The sequence below is a fragment of the Martes martes genome (assembly GCF_963455335.1).
Source record: "Martes martes genome assembly, chromosome: 4".
In the NCBI taxonomy this organism is placed as follows: domain Eukaryota; kingdom Metazoa; phylum Chordata; class Mammalia; order Carnivora; family Mustelidae; genus Martes; species Martes martes.
Genome location: NC_137891.1, coordinates 30,263,464 through 30,286,493, shown reverse-complemented (window position 1 = coordinate 30,286,493; position 23,030 = coordinate 30,263,464). Strand labels below are relative to the sequence as shown.

The following is a 23,030-nucleotide window of genomic DNA, read 5'->3' as shown; positions in this document are numbered from 1 at the left end:
AACAGGTCATTTACATGGCAATTTAATATATATCCTGCGCTGACCATACTTTACACATTTTACCTAATTTAATCCTTAAAACAACCCTACAGGTAGACAGTACTGTTACCTCTATTTCACAGAGGAGGAACAGAGCCCTAGAGAGAGAATTTGTCCCAGGCTACTCTGGAACACAGGCAGTGTGGCTCTCAAGTCTCTATTCCTGGGTCCCCTGGGTGGCTCACACGAATGTTGGGCTCTTGATTTTTGTTCAGGTCACGATCTCAGGGTCATAGGATCGAACCCTGCATTAGACTTGGTGCTCATCATGGAGCCTGCCTGAGATTTTCTCTCTTCCTCTGCCCCTCCCCTGGTTTGTACATACCCTCTCTCAAAACAATCTTAAAAAAAATTTTTTTTAAAAAAGCCTCCTAACCACTCTAGTGTAATTTATACCTAGCTCATTCCTAGATATGTTTACTAACATTGGTAAAAATTTTCTGCCTTTTTTAAAGGATTATTTAGGGGTAGAGTTGTTAAAATATTGCTTTTTTCCCTCTAAAGAAAACTTCCACAATGAATAATTTTGAAGTTTTTTAATGCACGAAAAGAACATCTCAGAAACAGAACAGGTATTGACTTATTAACGATGAAGCACTATATAAAGGAGCCCCCTCCCCACTTAGTAAATAGGAATATAGTGTAAATAGACGTGAAAGGAGGTGAACACTTTAGGATTAAATGCAAACCCTAAAGTTGTATATAACATTCATATATGGCTTATTATTTCATAGCAATAATATTCTCATAACGATGTATATGACATTTATGCGTACTGGTAGGATGCTTTTGACTCAAAACAGAAATGCTGGAGAGGTAGTTTTGCCAATGCAAGGTGATTAAGAAAAAGGCTTTACCTTGCTTTTTTTCCTTAAACATCTGTAACCATTTCCCTTTGTTCTAATTTTCTTCTGGATTAGCCAGGAAGATAATGATGCTTTTAGAAGAAGCCAATTCAAACCCCTCTAAGAATGGATTCCCCCAACTATACAATGATGTTTTTGAAACAACTGCTCTGAAATTCCCCGGGGTGGGGGTGGGGTCTCCATAGTGTTCTTCTTTCTTGGAAAGCATATGGATTCTGGCTCCAAGGAGACCTGTTAAGGTCCGACCAGGAGTTAGAGGGACTCATCCTGTTTTCTCCTCATTCTGTGCGTGGTCTCATGATGGTAATTTCTATAGTGACCCAAGAGTATTGGTAGGTGCCCTGTCATGGTAAGTCAGGGATGGCTTTAAATAAATATATATGCATATGTATATATATATATATACTGAAGTTTGAAACAAAAGTTTGAAAAATTCTCTAGCTAGCCAGTAGAACAGCATGAGGAGTACTAGAAGGGGCTGCATGTCATTCCCCAGTTGTGTTTCATAAAGGCATCACATCTTAGGCGTAAAGAGAGCTTTAGCTTCTGCCTGTCACCTGCTGCTTTATCTGCAGGAGACGACATGGAGTGGGGAAGGTCTACAGATATTCAAATTCTTTGACACTGGTCATTTGAGCCTATGTACAAACTAGCTTATCCTATTCTTACAACGAGAAATAAGCCTGAAAAAAAAAAAAAAAAAAAGTCAAGGGGCAACAAAACATCAGTCAATTCTCAAATCTAGAATAGCCATTTACCAGACAATGGTTAGGAACCACTAGAAACAATCTGACATAATATTAATCAGGTATGACTTGTTACACTTCAGAAAGCATAAATATACAGTAAGGAAGAGGTTCCTATGTAGCCCCACAGAGTTATGTACAAGTTGGAGCTGCTGTGAAGCTGAGCAGGAACTCCTGGAACACACCCACCCCCAGCTCTAAGCAGATCTCCGCACACGGTTATCCTTGCGAACGCACAATGTGAGAAATCAAGGTCGCCAGTGAAATAGCTCTTTGCCAGCTGAGGGTCTTCTTTCCCCAAAATATGCACAAGTCTGGGCTCCAGGGGTGGTCCGTGGCCTCACAGGTCTTGCCCCTTCGTGGTGCCATGATCTCTCAGTGCACGCGGAGCCGAGGCACGTGCTGGACCCCTAACTCCCGCTTCCGGTGATTCAGGTCGGGAGCTCCTGCCTTCACAGCCTCCAGATGCAAATCAAAGCATAAATAACAGAGACCACGCTCGTGGCTCCTCCGTTCACAACGTTACTGGGAACAGATACTGGTCAAAGCAGCGCAAAAGCTGCACGCCAGGGTCCACGAGTGGAGAGGAGTTTTGTGCACTTTTGCAAAAACGACCCCCTCCCCCCAAATCTACCCTACACGTCTTTTGTTTTACTGGTTAGCCCTGTCTGTAGCTAGGAAGACACTGTGTTGCTCCTGGGCTCTTTCTATCAGCTTCCTCTTCTTTTTCTTGTTCTTCTCCTTTGCCTTTGGGGCTCTTTTTCCTACACCAGGGGAAAGAGAAAGAAATGAAGACATGTCAGAAACGGCGCTTTCTCTAGGAAAGAAAACACAAAACATTAAGAGTTTTACACAAAGCCCATCTGGAAAACATCACCTATGGAAAAAGCAGCCTCAAAGAGAAAATTGTTCACATTAATTTTGACGGAATAATAATAATTTACTAAATTGGATATGCTGTCTAAAACAGAGACTGATCTTCCTGTTATAGGGAACTGGCATATTTAAAAACCTCCCAGTGGCCTGATCAGTCTTGCAAATATCATCCTGCCACAAAAATTCCATTTATCCCCTCCGACTTTTAACAATGCTACCCTTTACTAGACATCTTTACATCTTTCTACGGCTCCACATGTCGGTGGGTCGAAAGAAAATAAGCAGCTATCTACAGTAAATATACCAGAAGTTTCCATCTCCCTGCCCCTCCTCCTCCCCAGGCGAAAGAAATGTCTTGCTTTTAACATTATTCCCTCCCTGTTCTCCGAAGACCAGTGGATGAAACGACATAGGTGGAACTCTTCATTTTCTATAAAAATTCATGAGGACATTGTTCATTATGTGGCTTAGGGCTTCTTACCCAAATTCCCTAGACCAGTTATTGTGAGCAAGAAAAATGCTGGTTTGTTCCTGAAGAACTGGGGAGAGGTGTCTTCCTACCAGAAGATCACACCCCCACCTAGTAATTCTATTTCTCCTCTTTGCCTTTGCCACCAGGAAGCCCAGACCACTAGCTAAAGAGTTGAGGTTTGTCTCCATCAGAGTTTTTGAATACAGTCTTCCCTTTGCCTCTGCTCTATTTCACTTTTTGCATCTCCTGGTTATGGTTCACGGTTTTTACAATGTTTCAACATCTCTTTGCAAGTATATACACGTAAGATCTTGAGAGAAGAGTAACAGGCATTTGCTTTAGGTCCATCGCCCTCTTTGGGCTCTAAACACAGAAGAACTGTGGGATTTTTAGAACAGAAAGGAGCTCGAACGTCACTGAAGTTTGCAGAAATTAAGTCATCAACATACACCTTCAAAACAGAAAGATTCTTCCCTTACCAGACTCAAATCTCGTCTCCTACCCACCCTACTTCCATGTTACTTGTGCAGTCCTACAAAACTTTTCTGTGAGGTATAGCTCTTTGACACTGTAGCAATCAGTACCACAAATTGGACATTCTGTTCTAACGCATGCTTTCCCACCTTCCAAGACCATTGATTACAGGGATGTATCTGGCCAGCTTTTCATTTGAGACAATGGGGGTGGGGCAGCTGTGTAGGGAATGTGAAAGAAACAGACCAGAAGTTAGGGATCTAGCTCCCTGCCTTAGGAAAGCAGAGTCGTACTAGATTATAGGAGCCTGGGAGATTTCTAAACAAGGGAGGGATTTTTCATTTTGTTTTAGGATGGAAAAGAGTCACGTGGTTGGCACATAGCTGACAGTCAACAATTGTTTGCTGAGTAAAACTTTATCACAAGATAAAGAATAATTTATTTTTAATAGGACATGGCAGTAAAGTAATCGGAATGTGATCGTGCCCTCACATTAAATTATAAAGTTCCCCGAAGTTAATTTCTGGTTCTTATTAAATTCTGGCATTAATGTTATAACGGCATCTTGCCATCTTTAAACATAGTTAATCCTGCCCAATGAAACCTTAGTTCAAACCATCATTAATCAAAGAAGCTGTAAAGTTAAAACTATTTGAATAACATTATATGTAATGATGAGACACACCTAATGAGGGCAGAGAGATGAAACACTTAACGTAAAATTGCATATTTAAAAAGAAGTTTCAATTATAAAGTTTTTGAAGATTTCCTTAGTTCTAGACTTTCTTTAAACAAACAACAAAAACCTTAGTTAAAATCATTGCTGACTGCATTGCAAAAATGAGCTCATGTTTAATTTGTTTAAAACCCGAAGTTTCTTTTAAAAGCGAACTGAAATTGAGTAAATGGAAAAATAATATTGCTAGATGTTTAAATGTGTTAAGATAAAAATATACTGGGTATTTGTTCAAGAAATCTTTTCCCATTCACCACTTCAATTTTTCAAATGAAAAATGTGCAGTACATTCCCTAACAGAATATCTATGCTAAATGACTGGAAATTCTTATTTTAAGAGAGGGTCAATTTCATGCCACTTACCTAATATATCATTCTGATATAATTGTCAGTATCAAATGGTCTTTGGGTTTGCTGGCTGATATAATATTGTGTGATACAAAAGTTATTCAATATTTGCATAAAATAGTCCATAGTGTGGCCAAAATTTCAGCAACGCTTCTGGAAACTTATATAAGTTTTCAAGTTGTACAATTACTCCACTGGCAATAAGTTATATGGTACTGATTTCAACTAAAGATATTTGGGAGACCAAATTACAACCCTAAAAATTTCCCTCAGAGGTCTCTTGTTGAATTACATCTCTGTGTTATCAGTTCATTGCTTCGTTTTGTTTCTGGTCAGCCCCATTTCTCATGTAGTATATACTGAAAATACTGAAGAATTAAGATGATTAGCCAAGATTTGACCACAGATAGGCCTAAATTACCTGAAAATATTTTGTGGTCCATTGTAGGCTATTCTGACTTAAAGCCCAACTCAAAGCAGCAAAAAATATTAAAATATAACCTAACTAAGGTATAAAAAAGGTCTTGTACATATTTTCTTCTGAACTCCACTAAGATTTCCAAACATAAGAGATTGGTAAGATTAAAGCTAACAGAAAATACATATCCCTGTTTTGATCTATATAGTTGAAAATAAGTTATATTGGCTATACAAGTGTGCTAATTTATGTTTCCATTTCTTTACACCTGTGGCTAGATTAGATTTGGAGAATGCCTTCTAGACTTTCAATTATGTACATTCACCCTGTACAGGAAGCATTTAAAGGCAAGTATGATGCCAGTCACCCAAAGAGAAATTCAAGTCATGGAATTAACTTTCTTTTTAGTTCATGAGCAGCAACCTGGAAAATATACTGCCTAAGATCAGCAGAAAAGGTTTGAGCCTCTAGCTATGTCCAACTCTAATGACACATTTGCGTATATTTGTCCTGAGTGCTTTAAGAATACAGTGGCCTTGACAAATCACCACTCAGTGAGTCTCTTCAGCCCCGTTCTACAGATGCAAGAACACAGGCTCAGGTATTACAGCTGTTAAGGAAAGCAATGGAGCTTAACAGAGAAGGGCAGAAGGAAAGGGAGTCAGTAGGTAAGCGTGGTCTTATAATGAAGATGTTTCGTAATGCATCATACTTGTGACTCTCAGTTTTTACATTTATGGAATGAAGACACTATGATCCTCTTTCACCAGAAAGTTATACAAAATATCACGAGCAAGACGAGATCATCCAAATGAACAAAGTTAGAAAGATACCGTCAAAACCACACTCTAACCAACATAATTATATTGATTTGCACACATGTGGAAATGGTCCAACAGGATAACCTATCAACTCCTCTACAGAGAAAGGTGAACAGCCCCTTATGGAAATACTCCTAACCTCCAGCTGTAGATTACTGCTATTAGAATCAGAAATAAAATAGATTCTTTTCAACCATGATATCAGGCAGACTCACAAATTACATGAAGCTGTGAAAATATGAACTCCACTGCCAGGAGGCATGAATTTCATTCTTTCCTAAGCCCCAAAGTCTAGGAAAGTCTTCAAAAGGTTTTTCCTCTCACTAGGTTTAGGTAAGAGTTTTTTTCATAATTGAAACAATGGTTCCGGTATATCCATTAGTAAGGCACAAAGGTTATGTAGGATTTCCGTTGAGATTACTAAGTGTTTTGAGGAAGACTTTCTAATGGTAAATGAGATGAAAGAAAATTGAGAAAAAATTCAGTAGCTGTGACTATGAAAAAAAAAAAAAAAGTCTCTCTACACACACACGGGAAAGTAAGCCATGATTACACGATTATGACAAATGTAATTTCCACTGTTAGAACCACAACTGTGATGACAAAAGTGATCATCTGAAACCAGGACTAATTTCTATTAAATTTCAATGATAAATTTGTGATGTTAACTTGAAACCTGGGCTTCCCTGTATTTATGAAATTCACAGGGAGATTTGGGGATCATCTCAGAAATTGAGCCATTCTTCAAAGCAGCTGAAACCGAGGGACAAAAAGTCTGACAACCACCAGGCTGGGAAACTGTCATACTTCAAAGGACACACTAGAGGTAGAGGGGAGAAAGTTGCTTCCACACCTTCACAAGGACTGAGCTATAGACAATGTATAGCAATTGAGCTATTTCTTTCTCATATGGGCAACTTGAGTCTGCCCAAGAATGAGTAGAAACAGAGATTTATTTATTTAAGAGTGATTGATGATTCTCTGGAAAAATGCCAGTTGGCTCCTAAATATTTTAAAAGCTCATATAAAAATAGACAAAAGACTTAAATATAATTCATAAGGGAAATAAAAACAGCTAGTAAATATATGAAACAATCAAATCTCACAATTAAAAGTGCCAAATAAAATGAGTTGTCATTGCCAAGATTCTTAAAAGTAAAAAAGTGAGAATGTGGTGAGACAGTCATCAGGATGCATTATGAGAATATAAAATTGATACAGTCTTTCTAAAAGCCATCTGGCAATGTGTACAAAAGCATTAAAATATTCATAACTTTCGACTCCGATCTAGGAACCCATCCTAGGAAAATAATCTAAACGTGGACAGAGATTTATGCACAGAGATGTTTACTGTATAACTCTGAAAAAATTATAAATTACCAAAATGTCCTCCTACACAATTTTTCATGACCTCTTTTTATGATTACTAAAACAGTAAGTGTCCTTTCAATTATGAAGTATTTGTATCTTAAGGCCCAGGAATTACATTTGTTCCCAAGAGAAATTACATGTCCCTAAAATTTATCATAAATAGGCATAAGGAAAAGACTGCGGTACAAAACATTCCTCTTCTGGTGGTAAGCAGACTTTTGGGTAGAATGGTTGATCATAATTGGATGTAAGATATAAAAGCTTAAGAACTACTGAACTGCCTGAACACTTCTGGCATTAAGATTGGATGTTAGTAAAAAAAAAAAAAAAAAAAGATTGGATGTTAGTTCACAAAACTGCTTTCATCGAGAAAGGCATCCAAGTAGGCAAATATGATGAGCGCGACCAGCATCTACCACAGTATATTCTACCTAGTCTAAGAGAAAACTCTTCCCTTGTCTGTAATAGTTCCGAATAATATATTAATGGTTATTTTACATCAGCTGAGCCTCAAAGGAAAGAGTCTGAGTACCTTAAGCAAATAAATCTACTCTATCTCCTTATTTATAGTACAAAGTTCTTTAATTGGTGTTTTTAGTGACATTTATCTGGCCTTTAAGAAATAATATCTGTCCCACTAAAAATATTACAGAGAGAGAGGTCTTTAGAAAGGACTGGCAAATCCTTCTACGACCATTTCCCGACTGTGATCAAATTTTGATTGGTCTTTGAGAACAAATAAGCTAGAGACAAACCAACAAATTTTTGAAGTGTTGAAAAATAACAACCATATACTGAGGAGATTTTACCAGGCCATCTTGAACTTCAAGTCATAATGGGAAAGTCTTCCAAGGGGCCCCTAGTCATTTCATCTTTATAAAAGAACATGTGCTTCAAAAATTTACACATAACCTGGAGAGAGCCTAATAAGCAGAACTACTTGCGAGTTATTAGTGGGGAGTGACAACATCCAAAATAAAAAATAGTTGACAAAATGGGACTTCTCTAAATATGGAAACGTGAAAATCATTCACAATTCCCATGTAAACATGATCATTTGTAAAGAACTAATTCAATAAGCCAATTATGACTGTGCATTACTGTTCTAATTGTAAAAGTCTGCCACGTTTTTACTGTAAAAAGAATAGTATTAAATGGCTTTGTGTGTGTGTGTGTGTGTGTAAGACCTCTCCACTCTTCCTCTATGAAGCATTTTATTAGGTATGAAGTCTATTTTTTTGAAAGGAAGCTCCATTTGGTTTTAAAATCTTGTTTCATGTTCAGTATTATGAAACTGAAAGAAAAGCTAATCCTAAAGCTTACTTGAACTTTTACAAATAAGGATTCCTGGACACAGTAATTCAAAATTTCCCCATTTTATAGCTCTGAAGAAAAAATCTTCGGATACAGATTTCTAAAGGGGCAATAAGACATTCCCAACACCCTACAAACTCATTTGAAGTGGCAAGGACTACAGAAAAGTAATATGAATGAGATTTGGGTTTCTTCCACATAACTTGGATCATGCCATTTGATTTAAGTTCTTAGATATCTGGTATCTCAAAAAAAAAAAAAAAAAAAAAAAAAAAGAAAGAAAAAGAAAAATCAGTCCAGAGCCAAGATTCTGTGGAGTTTAAGATAGGTGAGAAAAAAACAAACACGGAGAGGCGGTTTTAAAACCACCTACCTACCATTCATTTCATAATAACTGACATCACTGTAGGGCAGTTTCAAGGTAGCAGAGACACATTATACTCCACAACTTCACTTGTGTGAGAAACAGAACATATAACTCGACCACAAGGGGGCAATAATTCACTTTTACTCTTCGTATCTCTGGCGTAAAAAGGGAGCAGGGGAGCTCTGAAGCTCTCACTTCTTTAATACTGTCTTTTAACCCCAGTTAGAGGCCTTATCTCTTTTTCCTTAAAAGCCAAAGGTAAGCTCTACCGTGGACTACAGAACAGATAGCAAAGTCCAAATGCAGCACAATGAAAAGTAACAATTGCTCTGCTGTTAAAGATGCCAGGGTCTAGGTAGGGAGTGAATGAGAGAAGAAAAGTCAGATGCATCTTGCTTTTCCAATAATTTAGGGAAAAAGCATTCTTCATACATCCAGGTTGCCATTTTATGGGGAAGTGAATATAAACTACTGGCCGAGAACAAGATCCTCTTCTTGGATCTCTTACTGGTAAGAAGAGGGCTGTCAAACTAAAAATGATCTTCATTATCTTCCGGGCGGGGGGGAGAGCCCACAGACCCAGGATCAGGTGGTCGTGTTGGGGAGGGTGCAGAGACAAAGAGTATGGTAGGCATTTACTACCCCTGTTTTAGTCCAACTCCCCAAAATGGTGAAGATGTGAAATGAGGCACAAAAAACCTAGAGCATCCCACCCACGTTCCTACAGCTTCCCAGCAGCTGAGCTGGACAGGCAAGCAGGTTCCGAGGTCCCTTTTTCTTACATACTTTTAAAGCTTTAAATGTCACTGGATCAGGACATAGTTTAGTTATTTTTCAAGAGAGGCAGAAAAGTATTAGAAGACAACTAAACTTTCTCTGAGCCTCATCATAACTGAAAACCTTTATGAATTACATCAATATCATCTGTAACCTAAGACTTTCCATAAATGTACATAGCATCGATTCAACACTTTTTAACAAGGTGCCATCCAGAAGTTTCCTAGCTAGGGGAGTTGATTTGGTGGGCATTCCTAGTATGTACCATGCATTGTAAGAGCTTCACGTACCTTCTTAGCTGAATATTGTGAAAAAAATTCAGTACTCAAACCATTCTGCTCGAATGTTTCATAGCTACCTACCCTAAACTTACTCAAAATTTGCAGAAAATGATGAAGCTCATTTGACGCTCTTTAGTGACAAAACATCCAGTTGTACAGAGAAAATGATACAATTGATTTCATTCGATTAGGACCAACGGGAAAACCAGAGAATAATTTCAAGTTCCTCCATAGCTGACTTCATACTATACCAGAAAGTACCTTTTAAGATAATTCCATTAGAGTAAGAGGATTTAATACCCTCTTCTTGGTCTTCAATCAATAACCATTAAATAAAAAAGAAGTTCAAGCTATTATATCTAGGACTAGCATGATATGGCGAGCATTTATTTAATTTGGATTCCACACTATTTCTGTGGAACTTAAAGACATACTTACAAGTGAAATGAATTAGTGATTTTCTATATATTGGGTAAATCCGAGAACCAGCTATCAGTCCAAGCCACTCACCCAAGTCACAAGCCTCACATGAAGACAGCCAGCATGGGATAACTTAGAGAAATGCATGTTCCGTGGGGGATCGTAAGTGCATCCTCCCCTTCTCTGCCCCTCAGCACTTCAGACCTCCCTTATCAAAACATGTGTTACCTTCTGTTGCTTTTTTTTTTTTTTTTTTTCAAATCATGGCTACTATGCAAATAACTATACTTTCATGCCTGGTTAAACTCTGGGTCTTTCTAAAAATCAAGTTGCAGATATTCATTTCAAGCTTAACTGAAAGAGGAATTGGAGCAGATAAATGGGCTCCATCTAAACACTGAACGTGGTGACGAGCCAAACCCACCTGGACTTTATCATCCATCATAGAATGAACTCTCTTGCTTTTCCTGGATTCCATCCACATGGCTTCGGTCCTCAACTCCAGCTTACACGCGGTCTGTGAAGGTAACCCTGGCCCCCGAGTAAACCCGGTGACCTTTCTCTCAGCTTACCTCTCTCTCAGAACCACCTCAGTCTCTTGGCTTGATTGCACATTCCCCAGACAGGGATTCAACATGCCTCGCCACAGAGTATGGAAGCCTGGCCAGCCCACAGGATGGATCACTCCCCAGCTAGACCTGGAGAGGGGGTGAGGGGTGGGGTTAGGTGACACTACACTGAGCAGTCATCTGGGAGACATAGTGAGGAACATCACTTTGGGTGTCAGACAGCTCTAGATTCAAAGCAGAGTCTTCCTCTTAGAAGCTAGTGATCTTGGATGAGTTATTTTTCTCAGGCTTGGTTTACTCATTTCTAAACAGCTAATATCAAAGTTACCATCTCTGAGGGGCAAAAAATTGTGTATCCATTTCCAGATACTATACCTGACACATGAATGCTAATTATAGCACCAGAAGGTGCCTCACATGTATTATTTCTAATCCTTATGACAGCCTGCAAGGTAGGCATTATTTCCATTTTACCAACAAGGAAATAAGTTTAGAGAAGTTAATAGCTCAAAATCACATAGCTCGGCAATGATTCAAACCAACATCTGGCAGGTTCTAAAACCTGTACTCTTTCCACTATACTCTTTGGATCCCTTGTGCCCAGCAAAAGGTCTTTGATCTCATAATCATTTAAATAGCTGCTGAACAAACAAATTAATAAGTAAATACCAGGCTGAAGAAAAGGCATCAACCTTCCCAACCAGTCCCCAGCATTCCCTTGGGCCACATTAAGTTTCCCAATGGACCTGGCCTACAATGTATATTTCTCATATTAATTATTCCCTGGAGCTAAGGCATTCAAAGCCTCAGTTTCCTGAGGTCAAGCAACACATTTAGCATTCCCAGCTCAGTATCAACAGTGTGCCCATGGCAAAGCCCGAGGGAAGAAAACACAGGATGTTTCTCTTTCAGCTGGGACTTGGAAGTTTAGACCTGTGGTTCCAAAAGCCTGTTCCTGGGCCAGACATAGAATCCTCCAGGGAGGTTTATTTATTTATTTTTTTTTAAATATAGCTTCCCTAGTCATACCCGGACTCCTGAGTGAAACGTTCAGGATGGAAAAACCAGAATTGTTGTTAGGCAGCAGAGGTGACTGAGCACGGGATTAAGATTATATACAGTCTAGAGCATCCAACTCTGCAGAAAAGCACGTGGGCAGGCACGTGAGCAGGGGAGAAGACCAACTTTGGAAGAGGACGTGAGAGCACTTCAAAAATAAATGGCCACTTCCTTCCACATCAAGCTGCCCCCATGTCAAGAGGAAGGTAGGTACCCATACCTAAGAAAAGGCTCCCTTATCTTTACGCTCGAGTGAAGGTGTATATCACTCACGTTCCTGCAGATCCATTTCTTCTGTGGTTATATTCCAGAAAATTGCTTTATTCTACTGAATGGCTCAATTCATTCAATTAACAAGATTCTATTCTGAAAGACCAGCTAGTTAAGTTTACAGAAATTCTAAAGAGTTGGACAAAAAATAGAAAAAATTGTGATTGAAAAAAATGTTACCTTTGTCAAGTAGGGGTTTCTTCCAAACTAGGATATAGAGGTGGCACTTCAAAAATTGGGAAGAGAAAAGTACCCCTCAGAGCAGGTGACACAAGTATTGTGTCAAATATTTAATATCACAGGTATAAAAATATTGGCTGTATAACAGGAAGGAGGCATATTCCAAGGTTTGTTTGTTCCCCCCCCCCCCAGAAAGCTACTCTGAGCTTCTTCCAAACTATTAAATCATCATCATCATGATATGGTGTAGGCTCTGTGCCAGGCACTAAGTATTTTACGTATAATTCATTTCATACTAAAAATGCTCCTTTGAAATAGATACTATGTTCAGTCCTACTTTGCAGAAAAGAAAACTAAAGATCATAGAGGTAAGGTAACCCAAGATGAGAGAGTCAGTATATGGCAGAGTTCTGACTTGGACTCAGGGAGTCTGGTCCCCAAGCTTACCGTCCGACCCGTCATGCCATTCTGTCTCTCATCACTTCTATGGTATAAATGTGATGTCCCGTGAGGGAGGTGAGGGAGAAGTTCAGTGTTCCAACACTCTTCCCTCTAATCAGAGACTGCCACACACCCTATGAACAGGTCACTAACAGGGAAATGGCTGGACCATTAAAGTCATAAAATGAAGGCTGGGCCCATCATTGTTTTGATACAAGACCAGGACGATAAAGGCCATTTTTTTCTCTGTTATTTTTGCAGGACACAGAAAGTAAACCAGTATTTGCCAAAATGAATAGTCTCTGTCTACAAGCAAAGACTAAACAAATGGTAGAGTCACTGTAGAACCCTTGTCAACCACCCAAGGAGCAGCCATGGAGCTCAATTAGAGGGAAAAATACTAGACAAGGAACTCTAAATAACATGTTCAACACACCTAATGATTATTAGACACATCACATTTCTTTTTTTTTTTTTTTACACATCACATTTCTAAGGTTTCACGAAGTGTAAGACCTTGCTGAGTTATCTTGAATCCTCATATCTTTGTCTCTGATTGCTAGATATCAAGAGAGCAGAACATGGATAATTATTTTTATAAACATCCTAATGTTTAATAAAAAAATGGTATTTTACTCTCCAGGAAAAGGTATTTTGACTGTGACGTATATAATACAAACTAAAATCAAAGGAAGCTACTGCTCGTGTCCACACACATATCAACCCAATAACCATCTGCAGTATTTCCCGAAGCGCTGCCTTCTATCACTATACTCAAATCAGTTTTATTTAACTGAGGTGTCAAAGGAAAATATGAGAAACCAAAAGTTTACAATTAACATGAAAAATGTAAGACCTAGTGGAAAAAATTTTAAAGATTTATTTATTTATCTGAGTGGGGCACAGAGAGAGAGAGAGAGAGAGAGAGAGAGAGAGAGAATGGGAGAGAGTGGGGGACAGACTTAAGTAGACTTGGAACTGGGCTCGATTTCATGACCCTGAGATTACTGCCAGAGCCAAAACCCAGAATCCAATGCTCTTTAACTGACGGCACCACCCAGGCACCCCAAAACATTTTTAAATATGTCATCACTGAATCAGAGATCCAAAAAGAGATCTACATTCCAAACTTCTATATGTGTAGTAAGGATATCACCTGGAACTCCAAACATAAAAACCATATAAAGAATATCAGTGAGCAATTATGCTGAAAAGGACAACTTATTCATCATCTTAGCTGGGCAGCAGGCTCAGAACCTCTGCTGAAACATGAGCTAAACCCATCAGTGCAGCTGAGTTTAAAATGACCAGTAAAGGTTGAGGGGCACCTGGGTAGCTCAGTTAGGCGTCAGACTCTTGATTTCAGCTCAGATCATGATCACTGGGTCCTGGGATCGAGCTCCACCTTGGGCTCCACATGCAACATGGAGCCTGCTGGAGACTGCTCCCTCTCCCTCTGCTCTCCCCCGGCTCTTTCTTCTTTCTTTCTCTGAACAAAAATAAAAATCTTTTTTAAAAAATGCCTGTTAATGGTTGAAAGTCAGGGACACTGAAACCAGAGTAGGGTGGGCAGAGCACTGCACATTTACTATACTCAGATACCACATCCTACTGCTTTCAGTAATTTAAGCCAGCATTACCAAATGAGAGCAATACAATGAAAATGTTTAAAAAAAAAAAAGGGGGGGGGAGGGGGAGGAGACTTTGAGAAAAGACTAGGACACAAAGATGCCGAGGCTCACAGAGCACATAAAAAATCTTTTAAAAAACAGAACTGCATTCGACCTTTCACTGTGTTGCTTATCAAAATTTGATGAAACCACAGCTACAAACCTATAACATCATTGTAATAACTCCTTTATTAGGAAAGTCAGAGACTGAGTTACCTAAAACAGATGTAAAAAAGCTTTCCTGCTTTACCATTTTAAAAGATTAGGTAACCAGTTTTCTGATAGCACTTCATAAAGAACTCAGAAGATAAGGAAGGAAAAAGAAATTTCTGGAAATTGCTCCCAATTCAGTATATGATCCTAATATAAAACTGAAAAAAATGTACAAGTGATAAATGTTAAGGGTTAATGCTTATATTTTGATATACTTATCACTTCATTAAAAAGAATTTTAATGGTGATTCACAGACCTGTACCCCTGGGGCTAATAGTACATTATATGTTAATAAAAAAATTAAAAAATTTTTAAAAAGTATTTAAACTGCTTTCAATAAGCATTTTCTAGGTCTTTCTATAGAAAAACTCTAAACCCCACCAAAATAATGCCCAGGGCTCATCACTTAAATGTTTTATTAAAAGCTAAATTCGTTGTACCATAAATCAAGTCTTTCTTTGAAAGGCAACTACAGCCATATTTTAATGAACCTTCAATTTAATCTTAAATTCTAGGTCACTGGCAGTTTCAACAGCAATGAAATAGTCTGTCTTAAAAATGACTGTGCACAGTTTCTCTGAGGCGTGTGTGTGTGTGTGTGTGTGTGTTCATAAGCACAAGTGTATCTAAAACATATCCCTCCATAAACTACACCTAGATATACTGGTTGAGAAGACTGTTTATTCATCCTTAAATATGTATGTGTACATCTCAGAACATAAAATTACATTTTTAAGATTTTTAAGATTATAACCAAATTAAATATGAGATTAAAAATTCTGGGGAATTACAAATTGCAAACTCAAAAAAAGTAGCAACATTTCTACGGTAAAAGTTTATGGCTTGGAGTTATAACTAATCAGCGTTCTTTTTCTGGCTCTGATAAAAAAATATTTTGCACTGAACAGCAAATTCTTCTAAGGGTCCAGTTTTTATGCCATAGAATACGGAAAAATAATTCCTATTAATTAAGGACAGAGCATGACTTAAGATCTCTTTCCCAGTTCCTATAAGTACAAACAAACAAACAAACAAAAATGGAAAGAACCAGAAGTCTTGTATGGCAGGGGGGAGGGAGGAATCATTTTTATGGCTTCCATTCAACTCAAATACAAATTGGTCTAGGAGACCATTTTGCAAGTATCTCATTTAGATACCAATCTCTAAGGTCATCCAAATGACAGGTAAGCATTTTATTCATGATAGGATAGGATTTTCAAAGCCTTACCATGACACTACTTGTTAAAACTTAAAAGCTGATACAAAGATAACTTTGTCATAGATCCTATTCTAAGGATTTCCACTGTGGAAATACCAGAGACTAATCATAAAGAGTTTCCGAAAACATAATCCTCTAGGGGAAGTCTGCAAATGGAGCTCTTACAAAAACAACACAGCAACATTTGGATCATATGCCATTTTGTTCTAAGCCTTAAAGCTAAGGTAAACGACAGTCTGATGACTATAGTTAATATTGCACCGAATGCTGGAAATTTGCTAAGAGACTTCAGGTACTCATCACACATACAGAAAGCACAGGAGTGGTCAGAGTGGGCACCCTCTCAACTCAACAACCATACGTCCTTGGTGACTGCTGTAGGGGTCTGCAGAAGCTGCTGGGGACCTTAGGAACAAGACCAGGTTCAGAGGCTAGGGACCAAGGCAGGGGGCCGTGGTGGCCAGAGCCGGTGGCACGTATGCATTTGGCTGCTGGGAACCAGCAGCAGGTGTCTGGTTAGTGGCAGAGGCCAGTTGCGAACACACACACAGTAGTGGGAGCCAGGCCAAGCAGCGAGGGCTAAGGCCAACTGCAGATGCCCTGGAAGCTCTAGGAGCCCCAGCTGTCCGTGTTTGCTGCTGTGACTGCTGGTTCTGGTGCACAGCAGTAGAGGCCAGTGTCAAGAGTCAATCTGGGGGTGGGGGGCACACAGCTGGGGGAGCAAGCTGCAGGTGAGCCAGTGGTACAGGCCGGTGATAGGAGCCGGGGCTAGATCTGGGTCCACAGGCTGAGGCAAGGGCCCTAGCTATGTGCAACCCTCCTGAGGCTGAATGGTCCCTCCAGAGGTGTACACACGGCAGTGGAGGCCAGTGACAGGGTCAGGCTGGAGGCAAGCAGGGATGCAGCTAGAGGTGCTAGCTGCAAATGAACCCAATGGTGCAGACCAATGACAGGAGACACGGCCAGCTCGGGGCCCGCAAACAGCTGGGCTGGCCCTGGCCATAGGTGTACGCATGGCAACAGAGGCTGGCGACGGGCATCAGCCACACCGCATTGACGCCCACAGGTGGCGTGGAGAGGCTAGCCCCAAGAGCACACACAGCAGTGAGGGTCCCCTGGAGATGTTCTAAGCTGCTGTCTTGTACTCACATAACCTCAGAGGCTTGGAGTCCCTTCCTGTGTGGGTCCTGGGCTTTGGGCAAGGGTGGAGGCAGGGAGTGGGTAGGGACTCAGGCAGCTGGTATCAGCAAACACCAATACCTGTGGGGCAAAAACTGGCAAAATTTGTGGGGGGTCTTGGTGACCCTTGGTTTCTTCAGTGGTGAAAGCTTCTAGTGTTATCTGCAAAGCGGGTCCCTGGGAAGTCTGGTTCCTCCCCCTGTGTGGCTGACCCTGGTAGCCCCTGCTTTTCTGCCTTGTTCCTAACCATCTTTATAATCTCAGCTTTGCTCATCTCTGGATGGGGTGATGAAAGTGGCTCCTTCATGCAGTGCTCTGAAAGGCTGGGGCAGCTGAGAGGGGAACGCTTCTTAGCTGGGTCTTCTCTCTTGGCTCTGAGCAATGCAGTCGTAGGGCATGGAATGCTAAGAGCAAAATGAAATTACTTCCTTCCCCTTTTGGTCATTTACTCTCAAGTTTTTTGTTGCATGGGGTTGCTGAAGTTTCTTAAGTGGGCTCCAGAGCTCTCCCAGAGCTGTTTTTATTTACAGATCCTTATGGAGAACTTAAGACTGGAGTCTCCTTCTCTGCCATCTTGACGATGCCACCAATAATGGTGTATTTTATAAACTGGGTGGTGGGTCCAGGAATTTTTCTTCTATCATTGTTCTTTAAACTATACATATAAATTATATGTACTTCTTGGCAGCTGTGATATTGAAAAAATACAAAATCACTATAAAGTGTTAAAAAAAAACCCCACAACTTCTAGATAATCTCAGGAAACAAACTGAGGGTTGCTGGAGTGGAGGGGTGTGGGAGGGTTGGGGTAGCTGGGTGATGGACACTGGAGAGGGTATGTGCTATGGTCAGTACTGTGAATTGTGTAAGACTGATGATTCAGAGACCTGTACCCCTGAAACAAATAATACATTATATTTTAATTTTTTTTAAAAAGCCCTAGAATTAACCATTGTCAACCAAGACATACCTACGTGTGTGGGCACTCATGTTTATGTTTAAAAAATAAAAAACATTTCCATCATCATGAACGCTAATCAACTACTTGGTTTCTTAGGATATCTTACAAAGTTTTCTTTTTTAAGAAATGAGTACATTGGCATCACACTTTGTAACTGTTGCATATTTGAGTATCTCCTTGTCCTTTCACTATAGGAACCCTCAGTATCTGGATCTAATCCATTCCTGAAAACTTACTGCAGAGCAAATTTTTGGATAGTGGAGCCTGTCTTCCATTTTGAAATGGAAAAGGTATTTTATTTCCAGTTTATGAAACTATCCCAACTAATTTCGCAGAATAACACTAAAATCCTTAGTAAACATCTAATAACAATCCAGCCAAGGATTTCTGAATAAAATTCATTTAAATAGCCAAATTACCTATTTAGTAAAACTGAACAAACTCTTTGTTAGGTGTGTTTGTGTTAACCAAGCAATGGCACTCTGTGGTATCAGAAAACTTCCACACTTCGGAAATAAAGGGAACGGTGACACTCTGTAGTGGGACCCCATGGCACCATGTTCCTCCTTCCTTGTACTCATATGCCACTCCTTCCTCCAGGAGTGAGTCTATTCCTCTGCTCCCTTTGAATCTGGGCTGGCCTTGACAACTTGCATGACAGAGGTGATGTTCTGGGGACTTCTTTCCTGAGAATCCCTGCAGCTTCATTCTGAGTTCACCCAACTGTGAGGAAACCCGAGCAAAACACCTGGAGGAATGAGCGGAGAGTGAGGCTCACCCAGCACTGACTATGCCAGCCATGCCAGCCCAGGAGCCACACAGGAGAGTAAGAAGCCTCCAGATGGATTTCTTCCTCGGCAGTCAAAGGACACAGCAGAATGAATGCCCCCAAGTGAGAACCTCTAAATGTAGTGAGAGCCTCTAACCTGTCAACCCTCAGATCATGAGAAATAATAAAATTTCTTTCATGAGAAGTCGTTATTTTAAGCTACTAACTTACTAAATTTAAGCTACTAAGTTTGGAATGTTTGTTATGCGGAAATAGATAACCAGATTAGGCATCTTCCTATTAGGAAAACCACGGAGGTGACAATGTTCTGCATGCACATCTTTCTTGTCCAGACTCACACCCTGTGAACCCATTAATGATAGGGTTTTTTTTTTTTTCAAAAATCTGGAGTAAAATTTTTTGCATGTAATTATAGCAAATAGTGCAACAGTGGCAATTCAGGTAGCCTGGTGCGTCAGTAAATAGAACTTGTCTGGGTTACAAGATTATCTAGTTACAACCTTCATTTTTCAAAAGGTAGATGCTAGTTCACTCTCCCCCCACCCCTCTTTTTGACACCGAAACTGTTAAGTCAGCTTGATTTTTATTTTTGTCCTTTGGTGGTAAAATACTTTCCTATAGATGTTTGTGGAATTTTCTCGTTATCCCTTTTATTCAAACATTTTTGCCAAGCTGAGATGATAATCTCTGGCTCTGTAAACCTGGCTCTTCATTTTTCAACTGAAACTTTTTATTGTTAATTTCTATCAACTTTTCCACTATCATTTTCATCAACTTATCTTTGTTTTCTAAAATGTTATTAGTTTCTCAAGATTTTCCTTGGTATCATTATTCTATTTTCCAAATGATCAATGCTGGACTGGGCATTCCCCAGTGAACACTGTAATGGGCTGCTCTAGGCTTAGCTTACCATCAGTCCCTCATCTCGCCTAACCTCACTTTTCATGGGATCTCACTGTCCCTTGATCTCAAGCCCATGCCCCACTGCTTTCTAACCTAATTTATGAAGAGGTCTTCCCTGCATCCTACTGAGGACAAACTTCTTTCCTAAATTTTCCATCTGTTCTTATGCAGAAATATCAGGAATTAGAATTTCTCAGTGTTTCAATGATTTTCCTTCCTTCTAAAATAATTATTCCATAAATTCCTAGTTTTTCCCCCCTCAAAATAGGGAAAGTCTACTCAGAACCAGGAGTTAAATTGTGAGGGCTGCCTTAGGACCCTGTCTCTGTGCCTCTGGGTGTTGATTAAATTCCATTTTCCTCCCAATTTATGAATAGCATTTGATTTGCCCATTCCCCAACCTACCGTGTTTAGAAAACTCTTCACTGTCGTGACATGCTCAACTAGGATGGAACCTTCTCTTACCTACTGTCTGGATTTCTAACATGCCCGAGGGAAATATGTTCACTTATAATCTTTAACAGTCAATCCCATCAGGGTTCTTTCCATCATCTCCCCAGCTTAAAGCATGTAAAGGAACCACACTTTCTGGGACACAATGTGCCGCCTACTTCTTACACATTTATTTTCTGGGAGTTGATGAATATTTGTAGGAAGATGTAAGAGAGAGGATTTAGGGAGAAAGATGTAAGAAAGAGGAGTCTGGCTTCATGGATGGTTTACCCTCATCATTAGGAGCACCAGCCCCGAAGCCAGACAGTCTGGATCAAATTCTGGCTTCATGACTGAACTTGCTCAAATCACAGAGCTAATATGGGTCATCTCTGTGCTTCTGCTTCCTCATCTGGAAATCAGGAATAACAACAGTATCTAACCTATAAAATAACCTCAGTCATTGAGTTAATATGTTATATATAGTATCTGCACATTGTAAGCATTGACTATTATATATAATTATCATTCTATTGTTATAGAACAGAGGCCATGCAACAAAAGAACACCTGTCCAGTTCTCTCATTGGCAGAGAATTTTCATTTCTGACCCCGGGGCCAACTGGTTGGGAGTGGAGTCGTTTCTAGCTCTCAGGGAGACATGATCATTGGTAACATCACATAAATAACACCCGACTTAGGTTCTTCAATTCAGTCCCTTTGGTTTTTATTTCTTGGGACTTCCTCCTGGACTCTGGTAACAAGTGACAGTGTTACCCCTTCCATCCCCTAAGTATTTTAGGGACAAGTCCATCTAGACACCATTCAGAGGCCATTGAACATTAATCCTAAGTACGTTCAAATACAAAAACCTAGGTTTACATGACTGAGAACAGCTCTCAAGTCCAATTCTGTTTTATTTACACCAATGCTAAGTGTCAAATTCTAAAAATCTCCTACATAATCATTTAAATGCAGACCAAAAAAAAAAAAATATCGCAGTGCTGGACAGGACTCTGAGGGCTCATCTACTTCATCTATCTGCCTTAAAATCTGTCTATATCCATTTACCCTGGGCAAAGTATTTTAGAGACCCAAGAGAATACTTAAGTATTTTTAACAACTTTAAATACCAAGGAGCTCTTAATTATTTGAACCCTAAACCCTCTTCTGCGGTTAAGTACAGTTTCTCAAAGAAAAAAAAAAATCATTGGCCACCAGGTTCCATATAATCTTTATGATCTTTTTACCTTATTAGATCATCCTTTACTACCCCTTTTAAAAGTATATAGCTCACAGATGTACTGCTTAGCTGACAAAGTTTGCATAAATAATTGGCTTTATATAAACACATACTGCCTATTCTTCTTTTGAAATGTCATATTTATTTTAAACAAGAAACTAAAAATTTAGTCTTGCCAAATTATATAAAGCTCTCTAGCCTAACCTTTTGATTCCCTTTACTAGAGGTACTTACATTATATAAAAGTAACGGAACCGGGAGAAATGCCATTCCGCATTTTTATGTATGGAACATTTAAAAGTGGTGAGTTCCTACCATGGATACTGTCCAACAATCATCTTAGTTCATGAAAGCAATATAGCAGAGAGGTTAAGAACATGCTCTTTGGGGACTGACAGCCCCAGACTGACTAAGCCTCTGCCACTTTGAATCCAAAGCCTCCCAGCTGGTCTCTTCTCTAAGCCTCAGTTTCTCATCTGTAATATGTGAGAAAGGGTTCCTACCACATAAAAAAAAAAAAAATGGTGTTATGATTAAACCAGAGGATGAAGTGCAGTTCCAGCCCAGTTTATAGCACACAGTGACACTGAATGTATGTTGGCGGCATTGGTAGAAAGGATGTCGTCGTCTCACCGATGGTAACAGAAGACTATCACGGAGAGAGAAGGAACAGATTTTAGCCTTCCTTAAACCAACCACATGAAACAATCTAACAGAGCCAAACCACAGAGGAGGTGTTACCACACGCCCCTACACTGTCCTAAGCCCGGGTCCTGGCTGTGCCGTCCGAGCTCCGGCCGCCGCACACTGCTCCTTTTCTGACTTCAAGAGCAACTTGAAATTGCTCCTCCCGCCACTGATGAATGGTCACTGCCGCTTTGGACGGGACTGGCTTTACATCCTCTTATTTAAACAGCTTCGTGAAAGTAATTTTTTGTTGTTTGGAGAGGATAAGTGACACTACCGAAGGACTCCTGTCCAACGAAGTGAGGATAACGCAACAAAAGGAAAACACCCGAAGGAAAACAAATGATGGATGTTTACCAGAAAAGAAATTACACCCACAGTTCTCTCGGTTGGGGACCCGTGGCAAGTTACATGCCCCCTGTTTAGCAGCTGAAAGTCAGCCAAATCCTGTGGCTTGGCTGCCTCACAGGCTTGAAATAGACAAACTTGCAGAATGGACCCAAGTAAGCAAATACTGTGCAAGCTGCTCTCGGCTAAGAATCAGGAGAGAGAAGACAGACATTTTTCAATAACTACAAGCTTGAAGAGATTATGCGGATAAATGGGTTTAGCTCTGCTAAGGTAGAAAACATTCATTTAAGATTCCAGAATCTTTGGAGGACACTTAAAACCCCACCTTCGGTCACCTCGCCATGATCTAGGCTAAGTTGTAGAAAACTGAGTTTCATCTTTTTGATAGCTGCTCTGCTTCTTCTATTTTTTTTTTTTTTCCCTACCTACCCAAACAGGTTTCCCACTATGAGGAGAAAGGCAAAGCAATTTTGTCTAGACTATTAACTCTTTTGAAAGAAGCTATTGGGCAAAATATCTGCTGGAGAGGAAAAATGT

General features: G+C 39.8%; 1 protein-coding gene across 3 annotated transcripts in view; it reads right to left on the bottom strand.

The window, feature by feature from the left end:
* Positions 1 to 573: 573 nt before the first annotated feature.
* Positions 574 to 23,030, bottom strand: part of RSPO2 (R-spondin 2) — a gene marked incomplete at its 5' end in the record, with an annotated part of 153,872 nt that continues 131,415 nt past the window's right edge. For all 3 annotated transcript variants that reach the window (XM_080801888.1, XM_080801889.1, XM_080801890.1), the window contains one exon: positions 574 to 2,415. In XM_080801888.1, the coding sequence (XP_080658014.1) occupies positions 2,303 to 2,415 (113 nt within the window). In that variant the 3' untranslated portion in view covers positions 574 to 2,302. The remainder of the gene's footprint in view (positions 2,416 to 23,030) is intronic.